Source organism: Osmerus eperlanus, chromosome 6, assembly GCF_963692335.1.
Source record: "Osmerus eperlanus chromosome 6, fOsmEpe2.1, whole genome shotgun sequence".
NCBI lineage: Eukaryota > Metazoa > Chordata > Actinopteri > Osmeriformes > Osmeridae > Osmerus > Osmerus eperlanus.
Genome location: NC_085023.1, coordinates 12,447,319 through 12,466,333, shown reverse-complemented (window position 1 = coordinate 12,466,333; position 19,015 = coordinate 12,447,319). Strand labels below are relative to the sequence as shown.

Here is a 19,015-nt window from a genome sequence, read left to right as displayed (position 1 = left end):
GCAAGGATTTCATGCTATTTTCAGAGATTAGCGATTTTCTATCATTTAAAAAAAATATATATTGAAAAAGTAAAGGGTGTGGAAGTAGGCCAGACATTATTAGAATAATCTGGTGTATATTTGAGATTTTTTGACACAAATTTGAATAAGATATTGAGATTAGCGAGGATTTCATGCTATTTTCATAGATTAGCGATTTTCTATCATTCTTTTAAAAACATTATTGAAAAAGTAAAGGGTGTGGAAGTAGGCCAGACATTATTAGAATAATCTGGTGTATATTTGAGATTTTTTGACACAAATTTGAATAAAATATTGAGATTAGCGAGGATTTCATGCTATTTTCAGAGATTAGCGATTTTCTATCATTTAAAAAAAAGTTTTATTGAAAAAGTAAAGGGTGTGGAAGTAGGCCAGACATTATTAGAATAATCTGGTGTATATTTGAGATTTTTTGACACAAGTTTGAAAAAGATATTGAGATTAGCAAGGATTTCATGCTATTTTCAGAGATTAGCGATTTTCTATCATTCTTTTAAAAACATTATTGAAAAATTAAAGGCTGTGGAAGTATACCAGACATTGTTGGAATACTCTGCTGTTTGTTTGAGGTTTTATAGTCATAAAATCATTATAAAAGTCATAATTTTTCAAAATTGTACGGGTATTTTTCACCCGGTCCCTAACTCGACGCTGCAAAGTAGCGTTTTCCGAATGTGAGACGAATGTCGAATGTCGAATATGAAACTAACTTCACCTCGCTACACTGCGTCCGAAATGGCATTGCGACCGAAATTTTTAATGTGTCGCAAATGTATCACTGATTATTTTTGTGCTTAACTTATGTTTTAGTCAATATGCTATGATTTATTATGAGCATTTGTTAAAACAGTAATGTGTATTTTAAGAATACGTTTTAAAACGTGCTCTGAGCATTCAACACATCAAGTTGGCTTTAGCCCCGCCACCCTCCCAAAATGGTGTAGCCTAAAATTGATATTGAAAATATACCTCTCATTAAGACGCACGCAGCAATGGCATATAGGCTCCTCTAATCTGACGTGTTAACATGAAGCGGACAATTCGCCATGTACGGAGCATTTGAGTGAGAATGATGGACATATGAATTTCGACACCAGTGGCTCGAAGAATACCAGTCAGAGCCTGTTTAACCCTCGTGCTGCCTTCGGGTCACATGACCCAAAGGTTCATAACGAACCATCGTTGTGTTTACCCAATTTTACCCAATACAAAAACAAATTAAAATAATTTTCTTTTAACCTTTGCAATGTGGGGGGTCTGAGACAGCCCAACGGTTAAAAGAAAATGCTTCACTTTGTCTTTGTATGCGGTAAATCTGTCGCAATACGACGGTGGGTCACAATGACTGATGGGTCAGAATGACCCGAAGATAACACAAGGGTTAAGGAGAGCCTTGCCACTCCCTATTGACGCGTACGAACACACCGGTGTGTTGAGAACTGGCTGGTCCATGAAGCGTACCAACACACCGGTGTGTTGGACCGCGTCTTTTAGAACGTCCAATTTTGTTCAAAAACGTCACAATAGAGAGTTCAACATTAGCCTACATGTATATTATGAACATGTGTTTACCTTACCTTTACAAGTTAACCTTATCCATATGAAAACGTTCAGACAATTTAGTTTAGCTAATGTGAGCTAACAGCTAACCAAAAAATAACTTACGCTTCACTCACTGCACCTAGTAAACCATGATATTATCCGTTTTCCTTGACTTGGATATGACTTTCAACACATTTTACTATAACCAACCAGAGATCGAAATAATATACATACACTGTATATTTGGAGAAAGTTTACCTTTATTATCTATATGAAATCGTTCAGACAATTTAGTTTAGCTAATGTTAGCTAACAGCTAACCAAAAATAACTCACGCTTTACTCACATCACCTAGTAAATGTGTTGAAAGTTTCAACACATTTTACTATTGTATAACCAACCAGAGATCGAAATAATAGATATACATTCACAAATATGCATCCAAAACATCCGACAAGCGTCTGTCTTTCGTCTCGTTTTGAGCTACTAGAGGCCATCTTTGATTTTTTTGTGTTCCGGCAACAGATATGAACCTTGATGATGTACCACTTGACCCCGTACACCTCAGTATTTTCTCGTGAGAAGAGTAGGTTATCTCGTTGACCCTTTGACACCCACAATGCATTGAGTACTGATCAAAACAAAAAAACATGGCAGCCTACATTATCGGTATTAGCCAAGTTAGCTTGTCGACAGCTACACTACGATAATATATCATATCCATTCACTGTGGATTCACTTGTGTGAATATTTGAAAATCGGAACAGTAATGAAAGTACTAAGTTATTTTAATAAATATTTTAGTAAGTTAAAAAACCCACACAAACACGTTTCTTAATTTTTACCACAGTATCCCTTTACTCATTTCAGGTACATGTCCAGGAAAGGGTACAATCTCGTCATTTTCACGTTACATATCAAGGAATATCATTACCACAAACATTCAGCACACAGCTATAAAAAATATATACAAATTATTTAAAACCTTGATGCTGTGAAAGGGTAGGCAAGGCTTCCGTCAACATATCGGCAAAAAGGTACAGCATGTTTGAGTTGTGTGATGTACTGGCTATATTTAGGACATGATCCATTACACAGGATCCACTATGGACATCCAGGATCATGAAGGGCTTGGGATTTCTGGGTCTGTTGTCATGACAAGTCAACTGGCATTTATTGTCATCATATACTTACAGTACACAATGAAATGAAACAACATTCTTCCAGGACCTAGACAATTACAACAACTACGTAGAATTAGGTAAAAAAAGATTGGTCCAACAAGACAAGATCCAATTTGTGACAAATGCCACAAGACACCAATAAGTGGGGATACTCTGAATGTAAACAAGTAAGCTAGTGCAAGGGAAACTGTGAATGTAAACATAACCTACTAAAATCATATGCGGACATCAGTTATTGAGGTAGCAGCCATATGCAACAAAAAAAAAGAGTGGAGTGATGATGTACAGGAGCCTGGGGGTGCATGGGTTTGTCCACAATGCGTGTGGCTTTGGGGATGCAGCGTTTGTGTTTGTGAGGGAAGAGAGATCCTGACTATCTTCTCAGCTGTCCTCACTGTCCTCTGCAGGCCGTGATGCAGCTCCTCGGGATGCTCTCTATAGTCCCTCTATGCAATGTGGTGAGGATGTGGGATGGGCTGTCAGCCTTTGCAAAAAAATAAACATGCTGCTGGTACATCAAGGAATTAGGTGTTCGACGGTCTCGTTGATGTTCAGCAAGGAATGGTCACTTTGTGCTGACCGTACTTGCCCGACACCTGAGAGAAGGCCATGTACTATACATGGACAGTTTGTACAGCAGTGCTGTCATTTTCTGTCTCTTGGAACGGGGCCTGTGCGGGCCAACATTCACCTGTAAAATTAGAAAGGGAGATGTTCAATATATAGAAAACGGTCAACAGCAGGCAATCAAGTGGTATGACAAGAGGTGTGTTCATTACCCTATGAAACATTACAGTCATACATTGCCGTCTTGTCATTTCAATAGGTTGTTAGATTGAATAAGCATAAAGTCTGGTTTATTCTACATGTCGTCCATCAACTAGCCCTAGCCCAGATTTTCCAAACAAATTACACTTGCCTCATTTTTGCTTGAACTGTGGCCTGACAATACATGAGGAATACTTTTTCTATCAACACGGAAATTAATGACAGTAGATGGTAGCAAGAGATCACAAAACATAGCCATCAATATAGAATGGATGTCTGAATTATTGTGTTTGCTTTAATTTGACTAAACATGGCACGTTAGTAATCGCTAGTTACCTGAATAATACCCTTTACTACGAGCTAGCTAGAAAAAACATCAGATAGTGGAAAACAACCACAGGTCATGCTTTCGTCTCAATATCATGCCACAGGTATGTGTATATTTTGTGGGTATAAATAATCTACTCACCAGAAAGGTTTCCCAGATAAATTGAAGCCAACCAAAAAGGTTTGAAGGTATCCAAGCAGCATGAGCTTGCTTGATCGCCTTTCGTCGAGGTGTCTGGGAGTCATGTTACAGTCTCGCCTATAGCTCAATTTGGTTGACGATCAACAGTTGTTGCTAATTTACTTGGCTATGTTACCTAGTTTGTGTAGTAGGATTATAACAAAGTAATGCAAGTGCATCTAGTCAGTCTAGCGTGTTACTAGGATTGTAATGTATCGTTTTGTTTTCGTTTAGCTGGCTTCCATCCAGTAACTTATTTTGTGAACACGGGCTGCGTTGCCAACTCAGAAGGTTTACGAGATGAAAGCCAGCTAGAGAAAACAAAACGATGCATAGCAATCAAATCAGACTGACTGGATGTATCCGAATTATTTGGTATTCGTTATAATCCGACCACACAAACAACGTAACATAGCCTAGTAAATTAGCAACAGCTAACTTGTTGATTGACTCTTTACTACACTACGAGCTAGCTAGTTTGGCAAAAACATCACCTCGTGAAATACAACAGTTCATCTCAGTACTGTATCGTGCAAACTATATGGGTGGTATAATTTGAGTTATACAAATATTTCAGTCACCAGAATAATAGCCAAAATATCTACTTTGAAGGTTTCCGCCAGTCCCCTGAAGCGGAAGAAATACGTAACGAGAAGGTGGATAAACAAAACAACCAATGAATAGAGTATTCGTCACTAATACGGGGTGCAAACTAGGTCAATGGAAAATGCGAACCGAGAAATACTGAAATTGTATAGCAAATCAATTTTAATGCGTCATAATCAATTTCTGGAACGTTGAGATTGATCCACACTCACGCGCATAAAAAACTCACTCTGGGGGACCAGTCAAGGAATTTAGAACCTACGTGTGAAATGGTTAAGCCCCATTGTACCGAATTTGGTTGCAGTTCCACTAGAGTTCCACTGGGGGTGATCGCGAGCGAGTGCATGTTGAATGGGAGTCTATGGAGCTAAACGGCTAAATTTGTCTATTTCGCCTGATTGTCGTTGAGAAATATTTGAACACTCCTATTTGATTGTAGTTGTTGCATGTTCAACATGGATTATACGTCGAAAGTTGAATGAACGACTACTTATGTCCTTTTGATTTCTTACAGGCTGAATCGTTGTTGCCCATAACAAGCTAGCATTCTGCTAATGAATGCTGATTGGTTAGTGAAGGACTGACTACGACCAGAGCTCCCGCTTGATGGCATCCGAAGCGGAATCAGAATTTCAGAGCATTAGCAACATTAGCAAAAACATTAGCATGCCAAAACTCTTTCTAGCATGAGGGAGAGCCTAACCTGTCAGCTGTGTTGAAGATGCCTTGAGAGAAAAAAGGAAGTGACCAGAGCTTGCCGTAAAGCAGTAGCTCTGGTCGTACCATGTGTATGACGTCAATGACATTTTCAAAGGCTTTTTAGAACAGAAATAATTTAACAGCCAGCAATGTGTATTTTTTTTTGCCTCCCCTTTCGAATTCAGAATTCAAATTACTAAACAAAAAATTATATCCAGAGAAAAGTGGATTTTGAGGGGTATAGAGCTCCGGGAGTTGACGTCACGCAATCCCATGCACTGGTCATCGCCATTTTGGCAGGAAAGTGGAGAGCCAAATGGAGTGCCAGAGTGTATACTTACATACATATTATACATAGTTTAATTTGCTCCCTTTTTCAATAAACGTTGATTCAACATGGTGGATAGCTGCTGTGCGCCGGGATGCTGGGGAAAAGATAAAGGGAGAGCGTAAAGGGAGAGGATTCCTAAGATCCAGAGAGAAGAACCCCATAATTCCTGACAACCACCCATGGCTTCAACTGAGGATCATTCAGTCTCTTGGAATGACTTATCTGTAATAAATATGTAATGGAATTTTTGTGATGAAAAGTGCACTGATATAATGTACGTTAGCCAACGTTAGTAGCTAACCGTTGACGAACGTTACAGACTAGCTAACGCTAGCTAGCTATACAAGTTATACAACTGACTGCATATAACGTTACACATAGCAATTTGTAGCCAGTAGACTTCAAAGCTGAATATTCATCACTAATCCAGCTGATTGCATCCATTTATATCCCTCCGGGCTTTTGTAGGCTTTCAAAGACTCCAGAGTAGGACGAATGAAAGTTGATAGCTCTAAAGAGTTGTAAATATCTGGATACAGAAGGTAAGGGAAGCATTCCATTTCACCCGTAAAGGTCGTAAAAATAACTCCGGGAGAATTATATGAATCACTAATGTTTAATCGATCAAGTTTTGCTTTATAGCTGCCTATGTCTTTTGAATTAAAGTGCGCAGTGAACTCGGACAGGTGGAAATCCGTGCTGGGGCCGTTCATTTTAGCCACTACTTTCCTGCCAAAATGGCGACGTAAACATTAAAGTCACGTGACGTCCGGAGCTCTATATCTCCATAGACCTCCATTCATTCTGCACTCGCTCGTTAGCGCCCTCATATGGAACTGCAACCAGTTCAGAACCCGGAAGTTTCCCGAGAGTGGCAGTTCTCCCTATATTAGACATTCTCTGATACCAGTGGTCATAGGTGCAATCACCAGCGTAAGTAGTATTGCCAAAAAATTTCGCCAGCGCAAGGCGCAACTTGTTAGCCTGGTCCTAACCAGACTCTCGTATATTTCATTTCTACAGAGAGTCTGGCCTCGCTCCATTGACAAGCGTTGACTTCCTTGTAGGTGCGTAATCTGTTGAAGTTTAAAACTATTGGATCTGCCCAGAGCCACTCTGATCTGCCATAACCAATCGCTAACGTTCGCCTTAGCCAATTCCTTCACCAGAGCTAGCTGCCGTAGCTGGAAAATCAAACTGTTCCCGAACCCCGTGGGGGGGAGTACGGTGGCCGACATGTGCAAAAGCGCTGCAAATTAAGAGAACACATGCAAATAGACAAAACACAAGCAAATTAAGAAAACATCTTCATGAATTTGACAACACATGCGCAGCATTCAGCAAACGTGCTGCAAATATACACAACACAACCAAATACATAAATGCGCTGCAAATACATAAACGCGTTGCAAAAACGAAAGCACACAAACCAAAAACGCTTCAAATACATACACGCGTTGCAAAAACGAAAGCAGGCAAACCAAAAACGTTGCAAATAGGCTACATAAATGCGTTGCAAAAACGAAAGCACGCAAACCAAAAACGCTGCATCCAGTTTTCACAACGGAAGTTGTCCAGGCCTCTAGGGGGAGCGCTAAATGGAACAGCTTGATTTTCGGCCCCACGGAGCGAGAGAGAGAACATATGAGAAGTTTGTTTTGGAAATGGGACCGAAATCGAAGTTGCGCTTTTGAAAAACTGTAAAAGAGGAGGGCCACATGTAAAAATGAAAATAACCTTTTTATGTTGCCTCTTCACTTCGATGTTGGTCCAAACTTCTCATATGCTAAAGTATTCATTTGCTCGGACCATTTCACAGAGGACAGTTTTGAAAACCTGGGACAATGTAGTGCAGGATTTGCTATGAAGCTGTTGCTGAAAAAAGGTGCTGTTCCGACCTTATGTTCATCACAGCCACAAGCTGTAGTATGATGTTGTCGCTAAGTTATTAGCAATGCTAATGTATCGTGCCTGTATCTAGCATCGGTAGAATGTGTGATGATTTAGTTTACTGGCAATGGGGCTAACGTTATTTCATGTTCCTGACTGTGTTTCATTCAAATAACCCATTTGTCATGTAAATCTACAATTCAAGATGCATGTTTGTCCAGATCTATTTTTCAGCAAGATAGCTAGAGCTAACTGAAGCTGAATCATGATAGTTTGTTTGTTTGTTTTAGTGGAAACAACTAATGTAATCATTTCAAATGATATGTAGTCAATCTGTTGAAAACAGTGTTGTGTAGACACATATTTATTTGTATGTTTTTATTTCAAGTCTCCACCTTCTTGTTTCAGTGAGTGCTGTTGGTCATGTTGTCTTTGCTCCGCAGCTTCACTCGTTGTAAACCAACCAATCAGCGCGCAGCTCATCTATATATTCATGAGCATACCATAAAAGGAGAAAACCTAGCGTTTTTCCCGGGAAAATTTCACTTGATGTATCAGGGGGCATAGAACAGCACCCGGGCCATTTTCGGCCCAGCCAATGTTGCATTCCCTATTCTGACACCTTAAGGAACAGTGTGAAATACCCCCCCAAAAAACAGTCAATCACCCCTTTAAGCTTACATTTTCTCAAAGGTGGAGAAAAATACCCAGGGCTTGGTTTACACCTATCGAAATGTATCAAAGGCAGGCTAGGGGAACTCATATTAATTTACATTTACATTTAGTCATTTAGCAGACGCTCTTATCCAGAGCGACTCATTCGTAAGTACAGGGACATTCCCCCGAGGCAAGTAGGGTGAAGTGCCTTGCCCAAGGACACAACGTCAGTTGGCATGACCGGGAATCGAACTTCGGATTACTAGCCCGACTCCCTCACCGCTCAGCCAACTGACTCCTCATATTAATGTTAAATAAATAATTTGTGCGACCAAATCATGTTTTGCGCCAGTAACTGAAAAAGTTCGTAGCGCAAGTGCCGATAGTGGAAAAGGTTAGTGTACACACATCTAAAATATTTAGGAAACGCCTCGTTCTTTTATCTAGACCACACCTTTAACCAGTAAACAAGATATAACCTACAGGTCTGTGCACGAACTGATATATCTGGAAGAGCTTGGTGACTGAATCATGCAAAACGTAGGTTCTTCAGACAGTCGGACAGAATACGCTGTTTTGGTAATACAGGGAGGGAACAGAACAATGAACAGGTAGCCTATGCTCTAATGCTATGTCTTGTGTAGCCTAATTTAGAAATTCGAATAATTATTTGTTTTGAGAATATAAAAATAAAGGCAACACAAGAACGAATTGCAGATGCTCTAAATGTAAGGCTGTTTCTAAGGGGCATTATATGTATCTTAATTGACAATATTAATAATTATTTGTTAGACTTTTTCTGCTGAGAATTCTGAGATACTACAAATAATACTCGGATATTACTATATACATTGTTATTAAGAATAAAAGAGCAATCTGTGGAGAAGAAATGCGGTAGTATTTGTGTGAGAGGCTTGGTTTTCTGAGTGAGCGTTCTGGCTTCGTTGATGAGTTAGCCTGTGGTTGCATTTGAACTATTATCTACCAAACTTATTTCAATGTTGCATTTATACTCTTATCTTTTAAACTTGTTTGAATGTTGGGAAAAATCTAAAAAGTAGGAAATGGTTTATGTACATATAAATAAAAATCCAACACAAGTTGCAAAGGATGATGATTGACAAAGTATGATACACACTATTGACATTGATAGACTTTCTTTCATTCCTCATTTGTGTATATTACTGGAAGTTTAAAGGTATTCTGGAATGTTCTGTAACCTTGTTTTGCCTCAACAGAAAGAGAGTCCTACAGGGTCCTACTCAAATCTGAAGGTTACTGTTCTTAGAGCAGAGACCAGCTATTCCCGTGATTATTGTGAGTGTCCTCTAAACATTCACAAATGTTTAAGATAACTAAATAAAGGAATATTATTATCAGTCAATCTACATTAAACTTGGGGGAATTATAAACAGAATGAATGATTATGAGCATGAAGGCATATTTGCACAGAATTGACTGTTGACTCTTTAGGATTGTTGTTGTAGTATTAATTGTATTACTGCTGAGTTTATAAAGGGTTCCCAATTGTATGTGCATATATATTATATAGATGAATAACATGCTTTTTGTAATTGAAGAAGTCCATTGTTATTCCTGTTCTTTGCTGCTACAATCTCTCCATATATGAATCCATAATGGCTTCTCTTGTGTTTATGTATAGGGTCAGAGTCAGACTGCTATGTCACTTTACATCTGCCCACGGCCTCCTCGAATATTCACCGTACCGAGACTGTCGACAATAGCAGCACCCCGGAGTGGAATGAAACTTTCGACTTTAGGGTCCAGACTCGTGTAAAGGTAAGTCATATTATCCTTTTTGGTCAAGCAGCAGTCAGAGCATGATTCTATGATCATACAACTTCTGATAAGACACAGTCATCAAAATAAAGATCCGTAAAGTTTTCTTACCACAACTGTTCATTCAAACTCACATGGTACATGAGATTTAACACCATGTTAAGGCCAGTTGGTATCAAAAACCTGTTACAAGTTATTCTGTAATGTGATGTTAAGCCTGGAAAAGGAGGCCACTGAGTATATTTGCTCATGCAAACGTGACACATTCAATGTACATTGCTGGAGCTTCTCCTTCCGCGTCCTGACTCCGGATAAGCGGTTGACGATGGATGGATGTAAATTGCTTGACTATAAATTTAACTAGTTAGGCTAGTTTCTATCAATTAGTCCTATCAGATTATTATTTGGAAATTAATGAAAAAAAATATGGAAAGAATAACATAAATCATTATTTTTGTCTTCAGAACATCCTGGAGATTAGACTGTATGATGAGGACACTTTCATAGATGGTGATGACTTGTGTTCAGTTGTGTTATTTGACATCAACAACCTCGTACCAGGAGTGAAGGAGACTAAAGTCTTCAACAGAGACTCACAGGTGAATAATAGGCCTTTCTGAAACTTTCAGGAATATTCTAGACCTTGGAGTATTTAGTAGCATATAACTTAATTGTATGGAATTAAAGTATGTATTCTCAGATACTGTATTTAACTCAAATAAACTTAATTAAAAAGATGAAATCGATATTTGGATGTACTGTATTCTTAGTCTGGGTTGGATGCTCTATTTCTTTCAGACGAATGATGAACTGTGGATGGAATTTCAGCTGCTTGAGTGGTATGTGGCACACTGACTAAATGATGCAATATGGCAAGATTCATGCAAAAATCCATTACAAGATATTTATATTATTATTTTTTCAGTGGTGATCCTCCTTGTAAATATATTTCAAACGGAGTCCTAATGGTAAGTATTGTGGCATGCTAATGACCTGATCAGTTTGTGACACTTTGTTCTACTATGTTAACAGTACCACATTTTATATTATGTTTTAGAACATTTTATCACTGTAATCATTAGACTCATGTTAGTTTTTTGTTAGTATTTGTTTTTGTACATCTTAACCCAGGAGCTGATCGCTGCTATAGTTATTTTATCAGTAATTTGCTAAATGTTGTATCCTAGGCTGCCCCATTCACTGCTGTGGATGTTAGTTTGATCAACAACAACTGTGAGTAGAGGGTCATATTTGCTAAATTTCTGTCGGTCAGTTAGTTGTTCATGGTGATGTATTGTGTTTTTACAGTGAACCCGGACATTATTTTGAGACTAACAGGAGCATATAATGAAGATCAAAAGATGGCCAGTTCAGAACAAATAACAGCGCTAGCAAAAACCTTGCGGTTCTATGTGAACAGAGATCTGGAGACAGAACTCATGATAGTGAGTTTACTTTTACCATCTTTCATCTGGCTACTCATCAGTTACATTATGTTGTTCATATATGTTTTGTGATGATCTGTTCTCCCCAGAATCAGCTGGACAGCTCGAGTGGCAGTTCAGCAAATGCTGTTCAGCTTAAGAAATTGCCAGCCAAAGACCAAGTTAACGTGTCTATTCCCTTTGGAGAGGTACAGTAGTTACTATACAAGTACTTGTAAAGTTGTGTATGGCCTAGAAGGATCCAAACAGAAGCATGTGACTTTTACATTCCAATTCATCTCATTGACACTGAATGTTTTCCAACACAGGAAAAGCTGGACTTACATTTGAAAATGGAGGACTGGTAAATGTGCATTGCATGCATTAGTGTCAATGTTTCCCATTCTATATATTATAAATTAGTATGCTTATGTGTACACACAATATATTATTTACAGCCCAGAGAAAGATTTTCAAGTTCGTTTGGATTTCAACCTTTCACCCCAAGAGAAGAAGTTCCTGGAGCAGAGAAGAGTGGTGGTGGATCAGGCCTTAAAGAAAGTGTTGAAGCTTAACTCTGCCCGTACCCTCAAAAAGGTACTCTGAAAATACATTTCCTGTGAGGTCACATTAACTTTAATTAGAAACTGTAACAATGACAACAATATGCAGTTAAAAGTCTATCAGATGTTCTTTAAGTCTATGTCTACTACTGCGTCTCTGGCCCAACGACCACCCAAGTGCTGCTCATTTATTTTCCTCCCTAGGTACCTGTAATAGCTGTTGTGGCCTCAGGGGGCGGGACTAGAGCTATGACTGGCATGTATGGGAGCCTGAGGGGCCTACAGAGAATTGGCCTTCTGGACACTGTGACTTATATTACTGGAGTGTCTGGTTCTACTTGGTGAGTATAGGTATTAAGGGGAGTCAGGAGTCAGGTGACTGAGCGGTTAGAGAATCGGGTTAGTAATCAGAAGGTCGCTGGTTTGATTCCCGGCCGTGCAAAATGACGTTGTGTCCTTGGGCAAGGCACTTCACCCTACTTGCCTCGGGGGAATGTCCCTGTACTTACTGTAAGTCGCTCTGGATAAGAGCGTCTGCTAAATGACTAAATGTAAATGTATTATCACTCTTTAAGTGGCCCCTTATAAACATGTGTTCTAACAGGTCTGTGTTATTGAAACACAATTATCTTTAACACTGCAAAGTGACTTTAAAATCCAGTCATTCCAGATTGAAAAAAATAAGGTGTCAAAACAACTAACCACAGAGCCACATCCCTGTTTCTGGGCCATTTTTACATTTCAAACTTGACAATCCCTGAAAGGCCTAGTGGCAAGTTACTTAGGCTGGTGATGACACAGGCATAACCTTACATGTAATCAATTCCCTTGGCACAGTCATAAATGCTATTCATCAAGATTATGCTAGCATGACTAGCAGATGACTTCCTTCACCACTTTAAGTCTATGGAGGGTCATTTATATTTATCTGAAAGTAAAAGTGAAGTGAAGAGTGAAGTAAAACAAGTCAATTCTAAACTAGCTGTGTGTGCAAAATAGTTACCCCAAATGCTACAGATTTTAACCAGTGTGCGAATTACACAATGACCCCCGGAAGAGTCTACCAAACCACAAAGCATAACTATGAACGCATCCATAAAATTCCTTTTTGACAGGGCCATGGCCAAATTAAACGAGCAAGATGATTGGTCCCATTGTGACATGAAAAAGGCAATTGCTGAACTGGAGAAGGAGATCACAAAGAGTGTTCTTAGTGCCTTCACCATGGAGAAACTGCAGTATTACCACACTGAAACTGGAAAGAGAGAGCAGGAGGGACACCCGGTGTCACTCATAGACATGTGGGGATTGGTCATTGAGGAGCTGACCCATGGGAAGGTATAGTACACTCATGATACTACACAACACCTCTGTGTTACAGTGCAAATCAGAAGTAAAAGTTATATAATTGCGTGGACATGGAAACGTCATTGTCGTGCATCTATGCTGGACCCCACTATGTACAAAAATAATTGTTCAAGCGTCCCTTGAATTTTTGGCAGCCTTAAGTATATGTGTTAATTACTCCACTGTTTGTTAAAAGAAAAACAGCCATACTCTGTCTGAGCAGCAGAGGGCAGTGTCAAAGGGCCAAAACCCCCTCCCCATCTACACTGCTGTCAATATGAAGGAAGGAAGGAAAGGCACTACAGCTGAGAAAGGTCATTAAAGCTCCTCTTCAGCTAAGGCAGCTTCTGGTTTCCTCTTGTTATAGGGTTTTGACTTCATTTAGTGTATCTAAGAAATATAGATATAGGACATTTCATATGTATATTAGATGTGATTTATGCTTCACATCTGTGTCTCATACCTTTCTATTTCATTTCTTCCTTTCCTGTCAGAATGGTGTGAGTTCACGCCATATGAAGTGGGGATCCCAAAGTATGGGGCTTTTGTCCGTGCTGAAGATTTTGGCAGTGAATTCTACCTAGGATACATGATCAAGAAGCTCCCAGAGACACGTCTCCCCTATCTGATAGGTGTGTTTGTGTACATCTAGGCATGTTTGCACGTGTGTATCACAGTATTTATCATCTTCTCTGTCCGTTGACAGGAATCTGGAGTAGTGTTTTCTCTTTGAACCTGACTCAGCTGTGGACAGCTTGCACTGGAATGCTACCTTCCTGGAGCCCATGGCTGGGGGAGAATGTGAGCAACATAGGTAACGACCTATTTCTCTGCAACACAGTGGTTAAATAGCAATAATGCAACAAAAAACGTTGTTTCATCCACACATTCTGCTTAGTTTAGAAGTATTTCCAAGGTGTGCATCCCCTTAGCTACACCACAGTCCTGATAGTGATTAGTGATTAGCCAGTGTTTGCTTCAATTAATTTCATCTGCTCTCCATCAACTTCTCCCAAACTTCTCCCACATAGAAGCAGACAGTGAGCCAATTACCCTGGACACATATCTCCTCACGCCGATCACCAGCACGGCTAGCGTGGTCTCCAGCTTTTTCAAGAGCCGACCGGTCATCACTGAGATATACAACTTTATGCGTGGATTCTTTATGCATTACAATTATAACAAAAACTCAAACTTTACCGCCTGGAAAGGTGACTTGCTGCACTGTTTCATAAACACTGTGAAAATGCGTTTAAATACCTTAGTCTTTTGCTGTTTCTAATTCTGCAAAAAAATATTACATTCTGTTAAAGGGGATTTTACAGTTGGCTAAAACAGAATCTGGGACATAAAATGACTTACATCACTGTTCTTTCTGGCCTTCCATGTTTAGATAGCCACCCTGATGCCTTCCCAAACAACCTAACACCAGCTGATTCCAAACTGCACCTAGTTGATGCTGGCCATGCAATAAACATTGGTTGCCCTCCAGTGTTGCGTCCCCAGAGGGGTGTAGATGTCATCCTGACTTTCAGCTACTCATGGGATCCGCAGGATGTTTTAAAGGTAAATAGTAAGGGAGCAGCCATTTTTGAATTATGCAAAGGATAAATATCAGAATTTTATAATTTAGCTGTTTGCATAGTCTAGGTAGGAGGTAGTATTTGATTGGCTATGAACCCCTATCTGAAAGTGCTTGAATGATCTGGTTGTCCACTGCTACTATAAATCAGTAGTCCATATTGATAGATGATTTTGTTCCATCTAAGGTTATAAAAATGACAAATGATTACTGTGAAGACCACAAGATACCCTTCCCCCACATTGACTTCAGCAAGCTCCAGGCTGAGCCTGTGAGAGAGCTCTATGTATTTGAAGACAAAGAGAACCCAGAGGCTCCCATTCTGCTGCACATGCCACTTGTCAATGTTTCTTATCGAGAGTTCAAGGCTCCTGGTAAGTGCTCTCTGAGGATGGCAGGACTACATTCTGTGAAAGCTGTCATGCCCTTTGTTGTCTTCAAACAGTAAGACATCATTTGTATGTACTTTGATGATACTTGACAGGTCAACCACGGAAAGGTGAGGAGGAGATGGAGGCGGGGAAAGTTGATGTTAGCTCTGACTCTTCTCCCTACAAGACCTCCAACCTGACCTACTCTGTGAAGGACTACAGGTCACTGGTGGATCTCACCACCTACAATGTTGTCAACAACAAGGATGCGATCTTGAAGGCTCTTCGCAGTTCCCTGGAGAGGGCAGTGCCTGTGAAGGAAGAAGCCAATCAGGATCATTGCCACCACTAACATGTGGGAACCCTGTTAGAGTAAGAGAAAACACACCAATAATGGGTATTTAGAATTTAGGTTTTTGTCAATCTAAAATATTCCGTTCAGTGAGGAAAGTGGTAGAATTTCTGTAGAAACATTGGTATGGAGAACCATGCATGTTTCACAAAGACATGGACATTTAAAAATACTATTTTATAAGGATTTGGTTATTCCGCCAAGAATTAAATTCAACACAGTTTGTAAGGCCGGGTGTCAACCTGCCCCCCACCTCTCATATGCTAAAATCTGGAGTTGCTGGACAGAGCTTCTGCTTGATGAGTCTCACACCTCATTGTGTAACTTATTGTCGCATTGCTAGTCATATGTTGATGAATAAGGGTCAAGATGTGGTCGGATTGGTTGTTCTACAGATAATAGTTGGGTATAAAGAGAGTTGTGAAGCAACTTGTGAAGCATTCTTGATCTCCTGAGAACTTCTCCTCAGCTCATTCTCCTTGCTCATTTCTTGATTTATTTATCTGATTTTACAATAATCGTGGTAGAGTAGGTAAGATTTAAAACCTTAATCTTTGTAACATGTTTGCCTTGTAATTGATTTCATTCATTTGCAATGTTATTATTTAACTTTGACCATTCTTGCTCTGATTTCACCCATAGACTCAAATAACTGTAATTCCAGCATATTTGGTTAACTCCAGGTTCACAATGACTCTTATTGAGAGACTTGTTGCTCTTGTTGGTTAGTTGTAACTGACTTAAAACTATTGTACTCGTGGTGAAATATATTTTTGTTGCTTGCTTTTTTTCCACAGGTACACCCTTGCATTTTTGAGGTTCATGTTGTTTAATTGTAACTTGTTTAACTACATGCTCTTATGGTTCTTCCCTTTGGGACTTATTTCATTTTCACAGTGTATGTTTCATGTTTTGGCTATCCGCAATGTTTGGGGCTATCTCGTTGTTATGATCAGTGACATATGCACTTTTGTAAAGCTCTCTTTTGGAAGTCGCTTTGGATAAAAGCGTCTGCTAAATGCATAAATGTAATGTAAATGTAATGTTAATACACTGTTCAGTTTACCTCTCTTCCTTTAGGGAATAGTTTTGGTTGTTTGCCAAATCTTAAACTCCCCACGGTTGATCCTATTGAAATAAGATAAGCCTGAAAATTACCAAGACATTAATGTTTCAATACAATACTTTCCACATATAAAATCTCAATCAGTGTTTGAAAACCCAAGGCATGATTAACTATACCATGTGTGATTGCTATGCTGGAAGCACATTTGTTTAGTACATTTAGGGAGGGGGGGTCTGAGACAGCACGAAGGTTAAAAGAAAATGCTTCACTTTATTTTTGTAGGGGATTATAACGAGTACAAAATAAGTCAGACTAATCCAGTCAGACTAACTTGCTCTGATTGGTTGTTTTACAGATAATAGTTTGGTATAAGGGGAATTATGAAGCATTGTTCTGGGGATTCTTGATCTTATACAAATATAAAGTGTAGACCAGGATAGGCCTATATATAAATAAATCCAGTGTGGAAGGAAGGTTTGGGGGTAATGGGACATAGAATTGGGGGTGGGGTTCTCAGGCATATCAGTCTGACAGCTTGCGGTACAAAAGAACGCCTGAAACACTCAATCTTGCACCTGGGGGAAGAGCCTGTAGCTGAAGTTGATCTTCATCAGCCTCAGCTCATCATAGAGAGGATCGGAGGTGATGCCCAGGATGGTCTCTTGATTTTGTCCATCATCCTCCTCTCCACCACTGCCTCCTGACTGCCCAGTTTTTGACCAACAACATTTGGTTGGAAGGTTACACAATCTGAAGAATAGACCCCATTTTAATATCTTATTGTTGATATTTAAATCTTTGTGTTGAATAAAGATGACCTTAGACTGGGAATTCAATTCAAACTGTCAACTATTTACAACTTTAAATGCCTACAAAACCATCTATTTCCAAACCAGCCAGCCATGTACTAAAGGCTGTACAAAAGCACCAGATGGTGCCAAAGCAAAGCTTTTCTCTACTTCTAAAATAGTCAGAGAGCAAATTTACATACCTCACATTTCACCCCAGAGTGTTATAATTTTTCATATTTCCAGTGGTATCATTTAATTTGATGTAGACTACATTTATTGAGTAGACTAGAGGTCATATAAGATTATGTAAAATAATGATTGTTCTGATTTCTTTTAACATAAGAAATACTACTGAAATTGAATCATAACGGTGAGCATTATCTGTTGCTTGATGGGTCTCAAATGTAGCCTATAGTAAGTACAAAGCAGCTATTAAACTTCACCCACATAAGTTCAGGAGAAGAAATATTGTAAACAAAAACCTCAAGGTTTTTAAACCACCACACAATAATGTTGTCTTAAGAGCCTTTACTTGTATAAATACTTTGGATAGTTGAGTTATTTAACTTTTGATAGTTATTACTTTGTAGTTAAAACGTGGATCTTAGGTCAGACCAAAAAAAAAGAGTGAGATTAGTGTTAGACTAACCTGGTTTGAAGCCAATTCACCCACAACATTATGATATCAAGTGATTACTAATGAAATAAAGTGTGTAATCTCAAGAATTAAGGGAATTCTTAGTTTATTGTACTCTTAAACACAGATGTGCAACAACTACATTCGTCAATAAAATCAACTAGTGTTTCGTGCCAATTTCTGCAGCAACACTTCCCTCTTGTGGACAAAAAAGTTACAAATTGATTTATAAGCATGTACACACAATAAATGTAATCAATAGCCTACCATAACATATGTAGGATACCACAAAGATCGGAATCAACTTGTACTGAAGGGACAGCTTCAACTTCTGCTTTATTCTCCTCTGCACTGCAAACGTGACCTGAAACGACTAAATAATGTGTTCATATTACTACTTAATGTGTTGGAAAAACATTAGACATTTGTCATTCGAAACACTAAAAGAGTCAGAATCAGAAAGGGTTTTAATCGCCATGAAAGTTTGCACAGACGAGGAATTTACTCTGGCAGGAAGGTGCATACATTCAACATATAGGAGTAAATCTTAAATAAGTGGTGTAAGTTTAAACAAGTCTAACTATACTATACAAAAGGTCTAATAATAATTAGACTAATACTAAGGGGACATGTATGTAAAATAAAATGAATATAAAGTATAAAATAGCTATGATGTACAGTATAAAAATAGAAGTCTGTGGGAGCCCTTGGCCTTGTTGAAGAGGCCAGTGGCAGATGGAAAGAAACTGTTCTTGTGGCGTGAGGTTTTGGTCCTGATGGACCGCAGCCTTCTGCCGGAGGGGAGTGGCCGAAACAGAGTGTCCAGGGTGGGAGGAGTCGGCCACAATCTTCCTT

General features: G+C 39.1%; 1 protein-coding gene across 1 annotated transcript; it reads left to right on the top strand.

The window, feature by feature from the left end:
• The first annotated feature begins 8,743 nt into the window (after window positions 1-8,743).
• On the top strand, window positions 8,744-17,219 carry LOC134022214 (cytosolic phospholipase A2 zeta-like). The gene is made up of 20 exons (XM_062463549.1): window positions 8,744-8,767; window positions 9,466-9,544; window positions 9,891-10,027; window positions 10,492-10,626; window positions 10,826-10,866; window positions 10,953-10,995; window positions 11,215-11,260; window positions 11,336-11,472; window positions 11,562-11,660; window positions 11,781-11,815; window positions 11,910-12,048; window positions 12,219-12,355; window positions 13,130-13,352; window positions 13,558-13,675; window positions 13,856-13,993; window positions 14,068-14,175; window positions 14,393-14,572; window positions 14,755-14,927; window positions 15,131-15,317; window positions 15,428-17,219. Exons 1-20 carry the CDS (start codon window positions 8,759-8,761, stop codon window positions 15,664-15,666), a joined length of 2,403 nt encoding a protein of 800 aa, XP_062319533.1. The 5' UTR covers window positions 8,744-8,758; the 3' UTR covers window positions 15,667-17,219.
• Window positions 17,220-19,015: the final 1,796 nt, after the last annotated feature.

Excerpts from the sequence above, each read along its gene's own strand:
- LOC134022214 (XM_062463549.1), top strand. Across the intron at positions 9,545-9,890 it reads CAGCTATTCCCGTGATTATT|GGTCAGAGTCAGACTGCTAT; the intron begins GTGAGTGTCCTC and ends GTTTATGTATAG. Across the intron at positions 11,261-11,335 it reads TAGTTTGATCAACAACAACT|TGAACCCGGACATTATTTTG; the intron begins GTGAGTAGAGGG and ends GTGTTTTTACAG.